Source organism: Halichoerus grypus, chromosome 6 (assembly GCF_964656455.1).
Source record: "Halichoerus grypus chromosome 6, mHalGry1.hap1.1, whole genome shotgun sequence".
In the NCBI taxonomy this organism is placed as follows: domain Eukaryota; kingdom Metazoa; phylum Chordata; class Mammalia; order Carnivora; family Phocidae; genus Halichoerus; species Halichoerus grypus.
The window spans coordinates 118778451-118797720 of NC_135717.1; the positions used below are offsets into that span (position 1 = coordinate 118778451).

The following is a 19270-nucleotide window of genomic DNA, read 5'->3' on the forward strand; positions in this document are numbered from 1 at the left end:
GGGTGGGGGGCGGGGAGGAAAAAGTGGCCCTCCTCACCCACCTAGCAACTGGCCCCGATGCCCACGTTCCTGGCTTCCTGCAGAACTTCCTGCAGAAGAGGGAAGGAGAAGTTTCCAGCCTCATGGTCAGACAGGCCCAGTGATGGGGTGAGAGTCAAGAGGTAAGGGGATGGGCAGAGTTCCAGTCCCAAGTGCTCATCAGAGCCCCCCTGCACAAGCTGAGCAGCTGATCCCCATCCTGGGTGCAGGAGAAGAAACTGCCCATTGGTCCCAGGCTAATAGGAAAGCTGGATCCCAGACCAGAACCAGAGAGGGACAAAGCCAAGGACAGCAACAGGTGTAGCCAGGCTGTGCCAGGGACAGAAAGGGTCCAGCACATTCAGACTTGGAGAATTAGGGAAGGTTTCCAGGAGGAGAAAAATCTGGTGCACACGTGAGAAGAACAAGGAGCAGGAATGAGGGGCTGTCTTCGGTCTGGAGTACAGTTATTTTACCAGGGAACAAGCTAGAAGAGATACTGAAACATCAGTGGAGATGGAGGGTGGGGAGGACATCCCAGGGAGCAGAGCAGAGGGCTGGAAGGAGCCCCCTGATGAGCTGATTGGGTTGAGGGGTGAGATGTCCATTGGATATTCCCAAACAGTAATAGATATTCCATGAATTTGCCTTCTGGGAAGAGTGGGCTGGGCAGTAGCACCACTTCTGTTTTGCTGGGTGAGATGCAAGACTGGGGCAGAGCTGAATTGCTGGAAGGAGTGGCAGAGAAGCTGCACAGTGCCACAGGGAACCTTCGTCTCTGCCCTTCAGCCTCCCCTCTAAATACCCTTGGAACCTGCATTTAAAGCTATTGCTTAGCATCAGTGCTGAATTATTAACCTGCTGGGAGCACCCCTGGAGAGGGGCCAGGTTAAAGCTCAGAGAGGTGGTGGGGCTGACATGACAAGACCCAGCTTGCTACCCTGGATGGAGCTGGAGCCAGGGCATCAGTGGGAGAGCACTGGAAGAAGGGATAGGACACAAACAAGCCCCCCCTCCCAGAAACCCCCATATCCCAACACAGGCTGTCTGAATTAGCCACAGGAAACTGGCCTCTGAGCCTGGTAACCACAGGCTCCAGAAGGAAGATCTGGCTCTCATGGGTGGGAGGGGTTATGCTGGAGAACCCAGAAACTGAAGGGGTGGAAGAGACACTGAACCCAGGGGCCTGGCTGGCTCGGCCTATAGAGCATGCAACTCTTGATCTCGGGGTCACGAGTTTGAGCCCCACACTGGGCATAGAGCTTACTTTTTTAAAAAGAGAGACACTGAGTCCATTAGGAGGGCAGGATGGGGTTGATCTTGCTTGCAAGTGTAGCCCAGTCCTGGCACAGTGCCTCGAGTATGGTTTGCTCTCAATAAAATTTGTGGGAGGGAAAGAGTGGGAGAGGGGAGAGAGAAAGGGAGACCCCCTCAGGGAGAAATGGGTGCTGCTTCATTTCATAGGAGAGCTAGAGAGATGGAGGTCCAGAGGCAGGTGAGGAGGACTAGGGTGGTGGCCCTTCGTTCCAGCCCCCAGGCTCTGGTGAGTGGGCCTCAGGCCTCTCCCCTCCCCACAAAGGACAATACTTGGCTGGCCAAGCCCACCAGGGGTTTCCCAGCTCCGCCTGAGGGCTGCAGAGAGGAGAGGATGAGGCTGGTTGGCTGGAGGACAGGGCACGGTGGGCCTGGGGCGGACAGCAGGCAAATGAGACACAAACCCGTCTGCGGAGCAAGGCCAGTCTGGGCACACACTCAGAACAGCGACAGGCATGATTTTTATTGACTTTTGCTGAGTCGCCTGTGGGCTGGCTCAGGCTGCGGGCAATGGACACGGAGCTGGCCATGCAGGGAGGTGGGTGGTGGAGGTGGGAGCAGGGCTGAGAGGGCTCGGGAAGGCACGGGGAGCAAGTGGCTGCCAGGTCACTCAGTATGTGACGGACGTCTTCAGACTTGACTCCACCGTCTTTTTGAGGATGGTGTGGCAGCCAGAGCCGGAGCCGGACACAGAGCAGGAGCCCAAAACAGTGCCCTGCCCAGAGCCCAGGATGACGTTGGAGCCTCCGGTCACGACGCTGGAGCAGCTGGACCCAAAGCTGCCTTTCCCGCCTCCGAGTCCACAAGTGCTCCCCAGGCCACCGCTAACTCCTCCAGACACAACGGTGCTGCCTCCACCCACGGCTGCCAAGAAATGTAGCAGGGTCCCTGCAGAGTCCTCGGCTCCCCACAGGGACCGCTCTCCCCCAGCCCCCTGATACTTACAGATAATGACCTGGCTGGTGCACCCCCCAGACATCCTGGCAGAGAAAGGAGAAGAGGAAATGCTCAGAAAGGCTGCAAAGAATGCATCCCCGGGTATTTTAGCCTCTGAGCAGATCAAATCCACAGTCCCGATTTTAAATCCCTCCCAGTAGGATGGGTTGCCCTCCGTGGCTCAGAGTGCTAGGAAGTCTCAGAATCCCCCTCAGCAAGGAGAGCACCTCGGTGGTGGTCCATCCTCCTCTCCCACCTCTCCCATGTTCCCAGGTCCCCACCTGCTCTCCTCAACCTCCAGCAGCCTGCGGTAGGTGGCGATCTCCACGTCCAGGGCCAGCTTCGTGCTCATCAGCTCCTGGTACTCGCGCAGCATCCGGGCCAGGTCCTGCTTGGCCGCTCTCAGGGCGGCCTCCAGCTCATCCAGTTTGGCCCGAGCATCCTTGAGGGCCAGCTCCCCACGCTGCTCAGCATCAGTGATGGTGGTCTGCAGGCTGGCATTCTGGAAAGGGTGTAGAAATGAGGAAGAAAGTGGCTGCAAGTCCAGCACAGCCTCCCAAGGAACCTACAATGGCTAGAGCTTAAAGCCCAGGGTAGACCACAATCTTAGGAGCTCAAAATTATCCATGGCCATCCCCCTCCCACCCCGTTCCTCTCATTCTAAGGGAAAGCATCTCCTCTTCTGCTTCCTTAACTCCCGGAGTGGGTTGACTAGTGTCCCCAAAAACATCATGTCCACCTAGAACTTCAGACTGTGATCTTATTTGGAAATAGGGTCTTTGCAGATGTCATTCGTTAAGGATCTCAAGATGATATCATACTGTATATAGAATGAGCCTTAAATCCCATGAGTGGTGTCCCTAGAAAAAGATGACGGAACACAGCAACAGATACACAAGGATGATGCCACGTGACAATGGAAGCACGGATGGAGTGATACAGCCATAAGACAAGGAATGCCAAGGATTTTCAGGGCCACCAGAAGCTAGGGAAAGGCAAGGAAGGATTCTGAGGGAGCGCACCTGCCAACCCCCTATTCCATACTTCCAGCCTCCAGAACCGAGAGAACACATGGGCTGGTGTTTCAAGTTCCAAGTTTGTGGTACTTTGTTACAGCAGCCACAGGAAACTCATCCCTTAGCACCTCTTCCAATACTTTGTCCTCTTATTAAAGTATATCAGGGGCGCCTGGGTGGCTCAGTAGTTAAGCGTCTGCCTTCAGCTCAGGTCGTGATCCCGGGGTCCTGGGATCGAGCCCCACGTCGGCTCCTGGCTCCGCGGGAAGCCTGCTTCTCCCTCTCCCACTCCCCCTGCTTGTGTTCCCTCTCTCACTGTGTCTCTCTTTGTCAAATAAATAAATAAAATCTTTAAAAAAAAAAAAAAGTATATCAAACCACAGGCCCCAATTTTTGGTTTGAGAAATACACTCTCTGTACTTATCTCTCTGATCAGACAGAAAACTCCCAGAAGGAGAGCAACATCCCCATCTAATTGGCCATCCAGCTGACTGACCCGCAGGATCAGGAAAGGCATTCCCTAAGGGCTCTCATTATTCTACCCCCATTCTAGCCTCATTATTCTATTCTGTTCTATACACAAGCACCCTGTGGATGGACAACATCATCTCCAGTCTACAAATGAAGAAAATGAGATTCAGAAAGGCAGTGAGGGGAGAGCTGGGTCCCTAACCCAGGACAGCTAGCTGCTAGCTGGTCCCCTGCTTCCAGCCCACGGGGCTCTGCCGGGACCTGGCACAGGGGAATCCGGTCCATCATGTTTGTGCAGGAAAAGGAGGAGTAAGCGGGGGGCTGTGTTCCCAAGAGGGATTCTCGCAGGAAAAGCACGTGAGCCAGAGCTGTGGCTCCCAGCTCTGGGGACGTGGTAGCCCTCCTAAGTGCTGGCCGCTGGGCTGAGACTGCACGCTCACAATTGCCTGGCTGAACAGAGCTCAGAAAGTAGGCTTCTGGGCTCCACCCTGAGAGGCTGATTGCCTGAGTCTGACAGAGGCCCAGGAATCTGCATTTTAACCACCACCCCAGGGAATTCCAAAGCAAGGAATTCAAATTTATGGGCAAAAACACTGTGGCAGCACGTTGGATAATAAGACCTGGTCACCTTCATCTCGGTCCCACATCACATTCCAAAGGACAGCAGGCAGGGATGGGTGGAGACTGAGTCCCGGCTTCGGAATGGAGCTCCGAGGGCTTTCCCAGGAGGGCCCTGGCTTGGGAGAGGGCGGGCCACAGGAGCGCCCTGGGGGTCAAGCTGAAATGCTTGAGGAAACCGCCTGAGACTCTAGTCTCAGCTCTCAACCCTCTGCCGATCCCAAGACCGATTCTTTGGGTTTGGGGAAAGTGAATGCAAAGAGACTTGAAAGCTGAAGAGTCTGCAGTCCTTCACATGTAGAAGTGAGGGCTCCAGGACCAGCAAGGAACCACCCCCCTGCCCTTACCATCCTCTCCCTCCTCCTCTCCCCACTCCCTCCCATGCCAGGCCCCAACAGCATCACCTCCAACCTGCACAAAGACCTGCCTAAGGAAGGTTCACTCCCCCTCCATCTCACCTGGCTCTCACCCTCCCTAACACGGGACTCAGAAAGTCAGCACCTGGCCCTAGAGTCTCTGCTGGGCTTGAGGAGTAAGAGTAAGGAAAGATAAGAATATAAGACAAGAAAGATGGATCGACCCTCTCCCCAAGGAGCCAAAAACAAGATGTACGCTTGGCCATGGAAGGCAGGTGAGCAGCGCCCCCTGGAGTTGTTCAGCACAGAACACACACAGGCTTGAAGTCATAGGAGGGAGGCCAAATTCCTCCAAAATGGGGCTTGAGGTTCTCTCCACACAAAGTATCCAAAGCTCCAGCTAGTTATCAAACCTGCACACAAAGCCAGCAATGACCCTGGCACAAAGGTAGTACAAAGGAGGACCTAGGGAGCTCTGGGAGCCTTACCTGCTTCTTGAGGTTCTCGATCTGACTCTGCAGCCTCTGACTCGCCTGCTGCAGCTGAGAGATCTGGACTTTGGTTTCCTTCATGCTGTCTCCATGAAGCCGGGCAGACGCCTGAAGCTCCTGGTACTGAGGGGGACGGAGGTGACACCATTGGTTAAGAGGACCCTCACCTCCGACCTCAAGACCATGAGAAACACCATGTCCCCAGTTCTGTGCCTCCTCATGTCCTCACTTGGAATGCGAGTTAAACGCTGAAGCCAGGACACGGCAGGATGAGCTTGCAACAGTCCAGACTGGTCTCCCACGGTTTCCCTGCACTGCCCCCTTCCTGGAGAGGGGAAGTGGCCATGCCACCCAGCCCTGGAGCTCCGGGGAGGTTATCAGAACTGCCCCAAGGGGACCGAGTTGGACAACCCCTGTGGGGTGTGGGCAGGGAGACCCAGCCTTTTCCCGCCCAGTGCTGCCCCCCAGCTCCGGGACCTTGGTCTGGTACAGCATCTCCGCCTCTGCTTTGCTGCTCTGGGAGATCTCCTCGTACCGGGCGCGGACCTCCGCGATGATGTCGCTGAAGTCCAAGCCTCGGTTGTTGTCCATGGACAGCACCACGGACGTGTCACTGGCCTGGGTCTGGAGTTGGCCCAGCTCCTGCAGGGAAGACTGACTCAGTGTCTACCTGCCCCCCTCCCTTTCCCCCTGGAGCCCCAGGCAGGGGGGCAGGATGCCTGACTTCCTGCCCGTGAACTCCATCAGGGGGCAGCCCTCATTCCGCCGGGTGGTTGGGCATGCCCTGCTCCCTGCTGTCTCCTCATCTGAAAATGAGGGTTGTAGGAGGTGGTGTCTAATGCCCCTTGCAGCATGGACATGAAAGGTAAATGTCCTGCAAGCTCGAAATCACCTGGTTCCCATCACTCCTCTGACTGCTTATCACACCCCCTTGCTCTCCTTCTCCTGCTCTGACCCCCATGGCCTCCTTACTTCCATAAAGATACCAGCACGCCACTGGGGGCCCTTCCCTCTGCCTGGAAGCTCTGGTCCCACCTGCTTGGGTAACTTCCTCACCTCCTTCCAATTTTTGCTCAAACTTTATCTTCTAAATAAGGCCACTCTGACCACCCTATTTGAAATTACCACCTGCCCTACCTCCCACCCACATTCCTAAGCCCCCTCTCCCTGTTTGCCATAGCATTTTTCCTGTTTGCCATAGCATTGGTCACCTTCTAACATATTATACAATTTACTTCTTTACTAGATCTATTGTTTACTGTCTGTTTCCCAACAGAAAGCAAGCGTCGTGATTTTTGTCTGGTTATTCCCTAGTGTATCTCCAGTACCCACCAATCCACACGGTACATTCTCGATGTTTGCTTGTCAAATGACTGAAAGACTGGATCTAAGTCACCCTAACCAGGCGTCGCCTCCTGGCCACTCCCACTGTAGCCAGGGAGCCTGCTTGCCCTGTCCCCTCCCCTCACTCCCGCCGGCCCTCAGCAGACCGCCCTGCACTTGGCAGATCCTCACTTCTTCATAGAGTTGCCTCAAGAAGCAGATGTACTCTCGCAGAGACTCCAGCTTGCCTTCCAGCTCCATCTTGCTCAGGAAAACCCCATCCACATCCTGGGGGCAGGAAGACAGAAACCATGTACTCCCACTTCTGTTTGCAGGTCCCACTCTGGCTCAGGAGTTCTGCTCACACACTACTCAATAACTCACCCATGGCTATCCCCAGAGACCCATTCCTTCCTCCTCCAGCCCCCCTTGCTCTGCTCTCCCTTTTGCCTGACACTGGCACACACCACCTTCAGGAAGCCTTCCCTGATTACTCTCAACCAGTTCTGCATCTTCCACTCCCTCCCCACCCTCTCCCACAGTGACACCCAGAGCTCATCATGTGGTCCTTCTGTCAGATCTTGTTCTGGGGTCACTGTGTCTACATAGGAGTCCCATTTCCCTGGGGGCCCCCTGCAGGCGGTGTGGTATCATGTGCTGCATTAGGGTCTCCCACCTCCCACCATCCCAGCCCAGAACTGGGCTTTGTGCATGGTGGATGCTCAGGATCCCAGTGAAGCAGCTGACCCCCACCCTCACCTTTTTTAGGACCACAAAGTCATTCTCAGCCGTGGCATGCTTGTGGGCCTCCTCCTCATACCTGTCAAAATAAGTACAGAAGGACGCTGCCTGAGGTGGTGAGATCAGAGCCCATGCCCCTCCTCCGAGCATGACCTCCCTGAAAAGGCCCCCCTGGCCGCCATTAGACGCTCCCAAGCAGGACACATAACCAGCCCACTCCTCGGCCTTTCCCATCAGGAAGTCATTGTCATATCCTGGCTACGTCCATCTCCACTCCTTCAGCTCACGTCCACTTAACCACATGAGGCCACTTTCCTTCACGTCTATAAGGCACATTCCAACACCTTTTCTCACTCGCTGCTCACAATCGCTGCTCAGAATCGGTGAAGCAGGCGTTTTGGCTTTTGTCAGAGAGAGTACATGGCTTGCCCAAGTCATCGATAATTAGGTGGCCCAAGCAGATCTAAAACCAGGTCTCCTGGGCTCTTTCCAGGACCCACTCCACCTCCCATGCCGCTGAGGCTGGCAAAGGTAAAAGGCCACACTGCTTCCCCTGGCTCGCAGTCACCAAACCCAAGCCTCCTGTTAGTCCACAGCTCTCTCCACGCCACCAGGTGACCTAGGTGGGGAACCCAGAAACACAGCCCAGCTGTGAATCATGCCACACGCCTGGGGATGGTCCCACTAAATGGATTCCCTTCCACCACAGGGACCAGAGAACATCTGAGTCACTTCAGCCCACAGCCTGCTCAACAGGAATTTATCGAGGAAAAACCTGCTGAGGCATTGTTTAAAGAAGCCCCTCCCAGCCCTGACCCGAAACATGGCCCTCAGAGCTGGGTCTGTTGGAACCGAGGCTCTCCAGACCTGGGCATCAGGGACTGTGGGGCCTCCTTACCTGCCACAGGTGGGGCACTCTGAGAATCAGAGGGAATGGGATGAAGAGGGGAGGCCAGTCCTATGTCTCTGGGAGCTCAGCACGTGGGAGGCCCTCCAACTGCCAGCCCCGATCCAAACCCTCCCAGACCCCACCCGGGGCCCATGGGGCACTAGGGTTTGCCTACTTGGCCTTATACTCCTCCTCCTGGTCCTGGCAGAACTTCAGCTCGGCATCCACAGCCCTTCGTTCGCTCTGGAGCTGCTCCAGTTGCCACCTGAGCTGGGCCAGGTAGCCCTCAAAGAAAGACTCCAGGTCCGGGGGGCTGTCACTCACCCCCTGCTGCTGCAGCAGCTCCCACTTCGTCTCCAGGACCTTGTTCTGCTGTTCCAGGAAGCGTACCTGCCGCCCAAGCAGAGGCTCCCTGAGGCTCCCGTGGGGCTCCCTGGCCACAGGCTCTGGCGAGGAAAGCCTCAGGGGCCCTCCAGTCAACCCACCTTTCCCCTACCTCCCAATCCAGCCTGGGCAGGGGCAGCCTCGGGCCCCCCCAGGAGACTCTGAGCACGTCAAAATAATGGGGATGGCTAACAGGGGAGGGTCTACTGCTGAACAGCTGTTCTCCGTTCCTGAGCCCCAACCATAGAACAGCGGGGCCTCAGCATAATCAGAGAGCCTGCAGTTAGACCACAGGAAGGACTTCTTTGCTGCAGAAGTGATGAGAAAAGTGGTAGCAGAGCAGACTTCCCCATTCCCAAATCCATGGAGAACAGTTCCTCCGAGGGAGGCCGAGAGAGGGGCTTAGCCAAGTGGACCCTCACCTTGTCAATGAAGGAAGCAAACTGGTTGTTGAGGGTTCTGATCTCTCGGGTCTCCTGAGTCCTCACCGCCTGGAACTGGGGGTCGATCTCAATCTTCAGTGGGGTCAGCAGACTATTGTTGATGGTCACTTCCCGGATGCCCCCCAGAGGGCACAGGGAAAGCCCGGGCCCACCACGGCCCTCCCCAAACTGCACCCATGGTCTTCCCCCTGATCCCCAAGCCCTCCCACGAGAGGCTCCTCTGCAGCCCTCGAAGGAACTAAAGCTCCTGCTGCTGAAGCTGCCCCTGCTGCCGCCGCCGCGGCCCCCCAGGTGAGCAGAACAGGCTGAGTGAGCACTGAAGCCCCTCCGGGCCTGGCATGACGAGGGAGACATGGTAGAGACGGAAGGTCACACGGCTGCAGACAGAGGATAATCGAGGTGTGTGAGTTCCTGCCCTGAGGCCCCAGCACGAGACTTTTATCCCCTCCCATGCCTGGGCTGGGCCTCGGGGAGCAAGATGCTCTGGGCCTGACTGTGTCTGTCACTGGCTCTAGCTGATCTATTCTGACACGCCTGGAGGATAGGGGCCCAACACGTGTGGAGCCCAAGGGAGAGGAGGCCCAGACCCTGCCCTCGGAGCTCCCAGGCCAGCAGGAGAGCTGGGCACGTCCCGAAGACAAGGAAGCAGCCAGAGACCTGGACTCCAGTGCTGGAGGTGGGGAGCGATGGCCCTGAGCCGTCACTGAGAGTCATTCAAGGAGGGCTTCCCAGAGAAGGAGATGGGGGGATGGGGAAGAAGAGAGGGGGTTCCGTGGAGCATCTGAGTGCCCTGGCCATGCTGGACAGAGAAGTGTGAAGCTTCTCAAGGGAGAATCTATCTACAGTAATTGGAGAAGGAAGGCACTTGGCAGCACTAGGAGAAGCTACGAGGTTAATAAAGGTGTTATTGTCATCGTAGGCTAAAAGACACTCCGGGATTTGGAAATGAAACAGAAAAACAGGGTGTCCGAGTCCCTTCTCTTGCTCAACCCAGCAATCATCCACAAGGCGCCACCCCACTCAAACCAGCCATCTCCATCCCGGATCTGGGCAAGTGGCGCATTTCCGAGCCCAGCCTACGCCCCTGCTCCTGCCCCGGACTCGCAGTGCCAGGCGCATCCGCTCGGGTCATGCACGGCCTGTGTGAGGTTACAGATCAGCGGCACCTAGGCTCTGAAGTAAAATATGTAGTTAGAAAAATACTCCCTTGGGGTGCTGGGAGCAGACACAGGAACTTCGGGGCTCCCCCCAGGATAGACTCTGCCTCTCCCTCTGGTATTCCGTGAGCCCCCCACCCAGTACAGGCCCCTTCGGAGGAGGCATTCAGCCAGCACCACTGAAACCCCTCCACTGCTGGTAAGCAGGGTGGGGCGGCTCTGATTTTTAGAAATTTCTAAAATTCCTTCTTACAAGGTGGGAGGGTTATTTCTCCCTGCCTCCCAGCCTGTTCTTAGAACCTGGTGGCCCCTAAAACTAGGAGACTGGGCCTTTGATAATGCAACTCAAAGCAAGAACAAACAGGGACTCAGCGTAATGAACACTCAAGAGACACGCTATGAGGAAGCTGGTCCTAGCAATGCACCCCCAGGCCAGACAACAGCGAGCAAGTCTCCCCTCCCTGCGGAGGATTGAAGCCTTTTCTTCCTTCTTCTAGCCCCCAGCTGGCACAACCCTGAATGAAGCTGAACGACAGATGGACCCACGGGGAAGAAGAGGTTGGGCCTTCCGTGGGGAGAACAAAAGAGATCAAGGGACTGAGGGGCCAGGGGAGGAAGAAGAGACAAAAGATCCAAATAGGAAATCCGAGTGCACCGAGGAGGGAGAAGCATCGTGGAGCAGCCCCAGTGTCTAGAAAGAAAATCTGGGAAATGGGTTGGATCCCACTGAGGACCCACCTCCAAACCCTACCCCTGGGGACCACTTTGCAGCAGCAAGGAAGGCCAGGTACCTTTCTTCCAAGGCCCCATGCATGTGTTTGAGAAACATCTCTGTGGACTGGACTCTACTACTCCTCCCCCCCCCACCCAGTATTAAGGGTGGAGGACAGAAATCACAAGTGGGATGGCACCAAATCCACCTCCCTGCAACTTCCTCATATTTGTAGTGTTGCTACAAGGTCATCTGTCCAATGCCCCCGTTTTACACTTAAGGCCTCTGAGCCCCATGGGGGTAGGGCGGGGTGCGGAGACTGTGCACCCTTGGGTAACCTAAGAGATTGCACCAGATGACCTCTAAGACTGTGATCCGAGTGACTTGCTCAAGGCCACCCACACAGCTGATTAGGCTGCAGCCAGGACCACCACCCAGCTCAGACCACGCCCCACGGAGCCGCCCACTAAACCTTTGGTTATAACTCGTCCACCACTCTATCCGGCTCAGGGTCTGACGTGCACCAGGCATCAACAGGTATTTGTTTTCAGAAATGAATTCTTATCCACGACAGTCACACCCAGGGAACTTCTTAAACCACCAGGTTCTCAAATGCTGCTGTAACATGTTTCTTTCTATTTAAAAATAAATAAGTCAGGGGCACCTGGCTGGCTCGGTCAGCAGAGCGGGCGACTCTTGATCTCGGGGTCGTGAGTTTGAGCCCTGTGCTGGGTGGAGAGCTTACTTATATACATACATACATACATACATAAAATGATTCTGTGACATTATAAATAAATGTGATGATTCTGTGGCCTTTTAAATAAATAAATAAATGAATCATAAATAAATAAATAATCATGTGGTGACCAAGAGAATGCTGAAACAGTTTGGGGATTTGAATGCTAGGCCCCCACTGGTGGACTGACTTGTCCCTGTGCACAGAGGTGCACAAAGGGATCTCAATTCGTGCAGGGGCCGAAGGGCCCCGGTGGCTCAAATCACGACGTCACATTAAACCCAGCAGGGTGAAGGCTCTGATGGGTTACGGCTGTCCTCAGTCTCCCCTGCTCCAGGTTAACCATCCTCAGCCATATGTCATGCTCGGCAGCCCCTGGCCACCTGGGCCCACCTTCGGGAAAGCGCCAGGCTGGCACGGCTTCTCGTAGCTCCCCTGCGGCCCCTTCCCTCCCTGCCTCACCCCTTCCCTCCCTGCCTCACCCTAAGTCACAGCTATCAGTCCCCAGCCTCTTTCGCTCAAGCCTATCCTGTCTGCACAGCCTATTTTTTGACCCAAATGCCATTTACTCACATTTATTCGTTATTTTTTCAACAAAATGTGATCGAGCACCCCGTGTGCTGGGGCCTGCACTGAGAGTTAAGAATTTAGCAAAGGGCAAAGCCCAGCCCTTGCACCAAGAGCGCTCAGAGTCTTATGGAGAAAGAGACACGGAACAGGTCATTGGACAATATTTCATTGCTATTACAACAAGGAGAGAAACGTAGAGGCCTAACCTAGCTTATCCCCTAATTTATTCTCGAACGTGCCAGGAACACTCCCACCTCAGAGCCTTTGCGCTTGCTCTTCCCTCTTCCAGGAATGCTCCTCCCCAGCTACCCACGGGGCTAAAAGCCACCTTAACCCAAAATTGCAACCCTGGGGCCATCCCTCCCGACACTTCTTGTCTCTTTCTCTGCTTTCCTTCTTTCACCAGCCTCTGTCTAACAAGCTCGTCCTTCACCTACTCATTTTGCTCGTCAGTCTCCCTGCAGGAGAATGTGAGCCCCATGAGGGCAGACATTCGGTCCCTTTGCTCTCTTGTATATCCTCTGCACTTAGGTCAGTGCCTGGCAGACAGGAGGTTGGCAAGAAGTATCTTTTGAATGAATGAATCCCCATCCAGTTTCATCTCATTGGTTTCCTTCCATCTTTCCACCTCTGGGGGTCCCTGTGACTCCAAATTCTATTCTCTGAAGCATTAGTAAATCGCCATCCACCCACTCGAGGTGGGGAGCATGCATACATTTGAGAAACATGGACATGTGTGTGTGTGTGTGTGTGTGTGTGTGTGTGTGTGTGTGTATGTACTGAACTCCTACTGTGGGCTGAGCACTGAGCTAAATGATACAGGACATACAAGATGGATAAGGCCCCATCCCCACTCGAAGGAATATAGAGTCCCAGGGAGGATACACATATGAATACAGAATGGGGTGTGGCCTGAGAGGGACTGCCCGGGTCGCAAGTTTGGGTGTTGGTGTAATAGCCGGGGATTCCTCTTTTGGAGGAAATTTGACCCAGTGCCGTGGTCTTGGAGGAAAGCCAGGACAGACTCCTGTGGCCCGTCCCTGGAAACCCTCCCTCTGCAGATTTACATCTTCCCAGCCTAGGTCCTATGGTGCCTATGCTCAGCTCTTTGGAAATCTACCCAGTTGTACTTTTATCCAGACCCCATTTTTTTTAAATTCAGCATCCAACTCTTTTCATTGAAATAGAACTGACACACAATGTTACATTAGTTTCAGGTGTACGCATAGTGATTGGACAAGTCTTTACATTGTGCTGTGCTCCCCACAAGTGTAGCTGCCATCTGTCCCCATGCAACACTATGACCATACCATTGACCGTATTCCCTATGCTGTGCCTTTCATTCCTGGGACTCATTCATTCCGTAACTGGAAGCCTCTATCTCCCGTCTCCTGCATCCATTGTACCCTGACCCCATGTTCCCATCGTTCTGCAAGAACATCAGAAAATGTATCAAATGTCTCATTGAATCCCAGATAGACTCTGTCTGACCTACAAAACTACCAAGATAATATTGCCAGTGAATTATTTTACCCAACAATAAAGCAATCAACGGGGCCTGCATGCCAAGCCCCATTCTAAGAATTTTACATATATTAAGCATTTAATCCTAACAACTCTGTGAAATGGGTACTATTAATATCACTATCTTACAGAAAGGGGAACCGAGGTGCCGAGAGAACAAAGAATTTGCTCCAGGCCACGCGGCTGGTATGTTGCAGAGTCGGAACTCGAACACAGGTCATTGAGCGCTGGAGTCCCTGCCCTTCCATCACCACATTGTGCTCCTCTCAGAGACCTGGGAATATCAGTATTGAAGGACACCTTAACCACCTACAGCCCAGAGAAGTAGAACAACTTGCCCAAGGTCACATAGCAGATCCAAAAGTGAAATTCATTCCTCAAACTGCATCCATTATCAATATTAATGAAGCACTATCAGGTGCTAGACACCATGCCAGCCCATAATAAACAAAGGATAATAGAAGTCCCTGGGGCGCCTGGGTGGCTCAGTCGTTAAGCGTCTGCCTTCGGCCCAGGTCATGATCCCAGGGTCCTGGGATCGAGCCCCGCATCGGGCTCCCTGCTCCGCGGGAAGCCTGCTTCTCCCTCTCCCACTCCCCCTGCTTGTGTTCCCTCTCCTGCTGTCTCTCTCTGTCAAATAAATAAATAAAATCTTTAAAAAAAAGAAGAAGAAGAAGAAGTTCCTGCCCTAGTGGAACTTGCAATCTAGCGGGAAACCTATGTAAAAACCAGTAAGTGCAATAAAAGTGTTGAAGGTGCCACGTACACGGTACCGTGGGGGCCTGGGGATCTTCTAGAAGCAGCAGCAGGTGTTCTTATTCTTGGCACGCTCAGGAAGAAGGAAAATCATCTCATGGGGTCAGGGTGAGGCTATGCGGCCCACACTTGTTCTGTTTTCCTAGTTTTCACGGGGCATTGAAGGGCTTAGTTACTGTCTGTTGTTTGAGGGGAACCGGACACAAAAGTGTCCCTCACCTGTCTTCAACCAGCCTCCCCACCCCCACCACAGACAGCCCATGACTTTCCCTGCTCGAGTCATAGAACGTTCCCTCAGTTAGGCCTTCACAGCTAAGAAATACATGCCAAATTCTAACCCAGAGCATCCCGAACATCAGTCATTCGCCCATTCAATCCTCACCATTGTGTGGCATATCGTTGTCCCACGGATGTCATTACGTGCTTAATAGTTTTCTTTATTTTTTTAAAGATTTATTTATTTACTTGAGAGAGAGCAAGGGAGGGGATGGCGCTGAGCACAGAGCCCAACATGGGGCTGGATCTCATGATCCTGAGGTCATGACCCAGCTGAAATCAAGAGTCAGACGCTTAACCAACTGAGCTACCCAGGGGCCCCATTAATAGTTTTCTATAAATCAATTTACTTTTTTTTTATCCTGCCCCTAAGCAGTAATGTCCTTGAAACCATGGCTTTGGTGTGCTAATTCTAATTTTTCTAATTCATATTCAAATAAAACATGGCTGTTAAAATGTCAAACGTTCGTCCCTGGCTTACACAGCACCCTCTCAGAAACACGGGTCAACCTGACGCTGCTTCCTGCCCAAAGCCAGTGAGGGCAAGGAGGGAGCAGCACCCTTCCAATGTGGCCAATTTCTGTAACTACGTCTCTCTTGGCCTGTGGGGCAGGAAAGAAGAGGGAGGAGATGAAAGAGGCAGCCCCCCATGCTGCCCCAGGCCAAGCAGAGCGCACTCCAGTGTTCTCTGCCCGGGCACCCTCCTGCCCGCTGGGCTGCGACAGGTAGCCCCTGTCCTCCTCCTGCACCGGCAATGGAGGAAGGTGGCACCCAGCCAGAGAATGGGGAGAACGGGCTTACTGCCTCAAGAAAGGGGTGGGCCGAGCTGCTGCCTCCACAACGCCTCCAAGTCCAGGTAATGAGCCCCCAAAACCCACAGGGAGCGCAATCCCAACACAGAGGCCTTGGAGAGCAGGGATTTGCAAAGCTTTGCCCGGGAGTTCCGAATTTAAATGTGTGTCTCCAAGGTCCGGGTTGAGAGAGGCTATATAGGACAATGCCAAACTCTAACTTCGGGATAATAACCCTTTTACGTGAAAAACAGTGATCGTGTTTTACGAAGCACTTTTAAAACATCTACTGAGGACCCCCTGGTTGCCATCACTGTGCCCGTGCCCGGCCTTTGCGGATCCTTCATCCTCTCGTCGCAATCTGAGATGTGGGTATCATTGTCGCTCATGCTACAGGCACAGAAACAGAAGCAAGTGCCCAAGAGATGAGGCCGAGTGAGGCTGAGAACCGGGGTCTGCCCGGGAGCGCCGCGGCATCCCCTGAGACTCCTCGGTGCAGTACGAATGGTGCGTGTTTCCTCACTCAGCAGAGAACCAGAAGCCTGGAGGGGACTCACTGGGCTCGGGCCGGGCAGCCGTGCCCTGCCGCGGAACAACGGGCTCGCTGCGGGTTGCGAGAACACAGCTCCGCTTCGTAGCGTTGGCCACTTTCTGGGGTGTAAATACCCCCACCCCAGCTGATCTCAAGCTGCCAGGGCGCTGCCAGGGACTGCGGAGCTGGGGAGGCAGACACCGCGCGCCCCCCGGAGTCTGCACAGGCTGGTGCCAGCACGCCACCACCAGCTGGGGGGCGGGGGGAGCAGGTGGAGGCCTTTCCGTGGAAGGAGACCCTCCCATGTGGCAGCCAAGAACACATATCTGGGAGCAAACCAGTGGTGCCTGGGAGAGGGAAGTGGGGCTGGGCTGAGGGAAGAGGGAAGTGTTCAGACCAGAAACCCCGAGCTGAGAGTCCAGACTTGCTCAGCCAGGGCCCAGCCCGCAGCACGGCCGGCCACTCTGACCCAATCAGGTTCAGCCAGTTGGGTGCCCTGTTGTTATAGCAACTGCTCCTGACGTGGCAAATATTTGTGAGATGAGTTGCTAAGGACAGCCTCCCAACACCCCAGAGGGCGAAAGGTCCATGGGGCAATTTCTAGGGGAAAGTTCCCAGGATTCCTACAATGCTGGGAAAGTAAGTAAGGCCCCACAGGAGCTCCTGGACTGGGAGGTGGGGTAGGGGGGTCACCTGGATGAGCTCCCTGACCCTCATCCCCCCTCACCAGCATCCCTCCTTGGGCCATCTGAAGAGCTGTGCCCGGGGCCTGGGGTCTGGGAGTGGGGGTTGACTCTTCTGCCCCCATCCCCAAGGAACTTCAGTCTATTCTGTTACAACCAGCAGCAAGTTGTGAAATCAACTGAATGGGTTTCTTTTTTTTTTTTTAATATTTTATTTATTTATTTATTTATTTGAGAGACAGAGTGAGTGAGTGAGCGAGAGAGAAAGAGCACAAGCTGGAGAAGGGGCAGAGGGAGAGGGAGAAGCAGACTCCCCCCTGAGCAGGGAGCCACACGCGGGGCTCGAACCCCAGACTCCCGGATCATAACCTGAGCCGAAGGCAGCCGTTTACCCAACTGAGCCACCCAGGTGCCCTGGCTGAATGGGTTTCAACTAGCGTTATCAGCTCCTCACAGGGAGTAAAGCTACCTCCCACTGCACCACGAAATTCTGTTCCATATGTGTGTGCATGTATGATAGAAAATGAATTTCTGGGGCACCCAGATGGCTCGGTTGATGGAACATGCGATTCTTGATCTTGGGGTTGTAAGTTCGAGCCCCACACTGGGTGCAGAGATTACTTAAAAATCAAATCTTTAAAAAAAAATGAATTTCTTCCTAGGGATCATTGTCCAAAAAAGTTTAAGAAACCCTCTGATAGAAGAAGTGGTCCCACCCCCAAACACACACAAACCCAAGAAATAAGACCAGAACCAGGAGCAGCGTTAGCTGTCAGGACTGGGGGATGGGAAAATAGAGCTTTCCTCTGGGAAGCTCTTCCAGAAGAGAGAGAGAATGAAAGCAGGTTTGAGAAGGGGGAAAGCAGAGGGTAGGGAGCTCTCCCAATCTATCCTAAGGGTTAGGAAATTCTCCTAATACCTAATCTAATCCCTAAACCCACAGATGCATGCTCTGCCCTGTAGCTCCCGAAAGGAAAGAACCATGGCCCCCTCCTCCATGGAACCACTGAGTCATGACAGTGACGAGGACAGGAACCCCTGGTTGGATCCAGGAGGGATAAGGTTGGCGGAGCTGGGGAGAGCAGACAGCAGCATGCTGAGTGCAGACGGGGCTGGAGGGCCTGATGGCCGGCCTGCCGTGAGCTACACAGAGCGGCTCAGACTGTGTGCCTGCCCTTGGGGACTGTAGACTCTATCAAGACCACAATAATGCACAACTGGAGAGTGACCCAACAGCAAAAAGACCCTACACGACACCTGCCAGTTGGTGCAGAATGTCAGAGCAGAGAGACCTAAGAGGTCATCTTGTTCAACACCCTTGTTTAACAGCACAAGAGATAGGCCCAGGGAGGGAATGCAACCTATCCAGGGCAACATAACAAGGATAGGACTAGAACCCACTAAGCCAGGACTCATTTCATCCTGCATTATAGAGAGCCATGAGACTTGGATAGAGACCCATGGAAGAGGACCCCAAAAACCCACCCACCCGCCCGCTCCCACCATCCCAGCAAGCTCCTGAAGGCTATCATGCGTCCATAACATGTACTGGGCACTTCTCAGCACCAAGCACTGTGCTAGGTGCTTCAGATCCAACGAACAATCCCCTCCAGCTAAGAATGGAGAGTTCCTGCTGCCCTCCAGGAAAAGAGACGGGCTCTGTGACCTCCCTGACCTGCCCAAACACTTACTACTCTCCGAAGTTCTTGGGTCTCACCTCACTCCTTCCTGCTGCAACATCAGCCCAGTGTCTCTTGGCCTCCGAGGCACCTGCTTGCTCACCTGGCCTGGCAGGTGGGGAGGGTGCCTGTGTTACCCCGGGCCTCTCCTGGCTCCCGAGGTAGCCCTTCCATTATTTCAAAAGTGGCATAAAAGCCCCCAGGAGCTGTGTCAGCAGAAGCTTGTGGGCAGGGAGGGGGCAGGGAGAGCAGAAGACCAGCAGGAAGATGTTGGGTGGGGAAGTAGAGGGGCAAGAAAATGCAGATCCCACTGCCTGGCTTCTTAAAGTCTAGGCTGACGATTTAAAGATGCAGAGGAAGAAGATTCTAAGGCTTGTGGCACTTCCTTTTCTTTATACAAATAATACAAATTCATTGCTGAAAATTTTAAAACAACAGATAGTAAAATAAAATTAGGAACAATAAAACTCTTCCAAAAACTACAACCTAGAAGCAGTCACTATCAACAGGTTGGTGCAAAACTTTCCAGACTTTTCCACATGTAAATATCTTTCATTATCCATTCAACCCGTATTTATTGGACCAGGTGTTGTTCTTTTTTTTTTTTTCTTTTGATCAGGTGTTGTTCTAGCACTAGGTATAAAGTAGCCGTGAAATAGATAAAAATCCATGCCCTTATGGAGTTTGCATTTTATAATTATATATATATGCATACGTGTATATTCATGTTTCTAGTATAGTGCTATATACTATTCTAGCGTGAGCACCACTTATGCGTATAAATCTGTATTTCCCAGAAGTGGGATCAGATTATACATATGGATTTATAGCCAGTTTCACCCTGTCAGTAT

At 53.7% G+C, this 19270-nt stretch overlaps 1 protein-coding gene across 3 annotated transcripts; it reads right to left on the reverse strand.

The window, feature by feature from the left end:
- Positions 1–1743: 1743 nt before the first annotated feature.
- On the reverse strand, positions 1744–11412 carry KRT78 (keratin 78). 3 transcript variants are annotated; one of them, XM_036090809.2, is made up of 9 exons: positions 8980–11412; positions 8349–8563; positions 7303–7363; positions 6736–6831; positions 5698–5862; positions 5218–5343; positions 2550–2770; positions 2278–2312; positions 1744–2196 (listed from the first exon to the last, which is right to left on the reverse strand). In XM_036090809.2, the coding sequence occupies exons 1-9, from the start codon at positions 9352–9354 to the stop codon at positions 1943–1945; spliced, it is 1548 nt and encodes a 515-aa protein (XP_035946702.1). In that variant the 5' UTR covers positions 9355–11412; the 3' UTR covers positions 1744–1942. The 3 variants fall into 3 exon arrangements, with proteins under 3 accessions (XP_035946702.1, XP_077932126.1, XP_077932125.1); XM_078076000.1 differs by having other exon boundaries at positions 1744–2312; positions 5218–5337; XM_078075999.1 differs by having other exon boundaries at positions 1744–2312.
- Positions 11413–19270: the final 7858 nt, after the last annotated feature.

Coding starts and splice junctions, on each gene's coding strand:
- KRT78 (XM_078075999.1), bottom strand. CDS start 9,354: ATGTCTCCCTCGTCATGCCAGGCCCGGAGGGGCTTCAGTGCTCACTCA. Junction 6,832..7,302: donor ACTTTGTGGTCCTAAAAAAG/GTGAGGGTGGGG, acceptor TCCTGCCCCCAG/GATGTGGATGGGGTTTTCCT. Junction 2,771..5,217: donor TCGAGAACCTCAAGAAGCAG/GTAAGGCTCCCA, acceptor CACCCTTTCCAG/AATGCCAGCCTGCAGACCAC.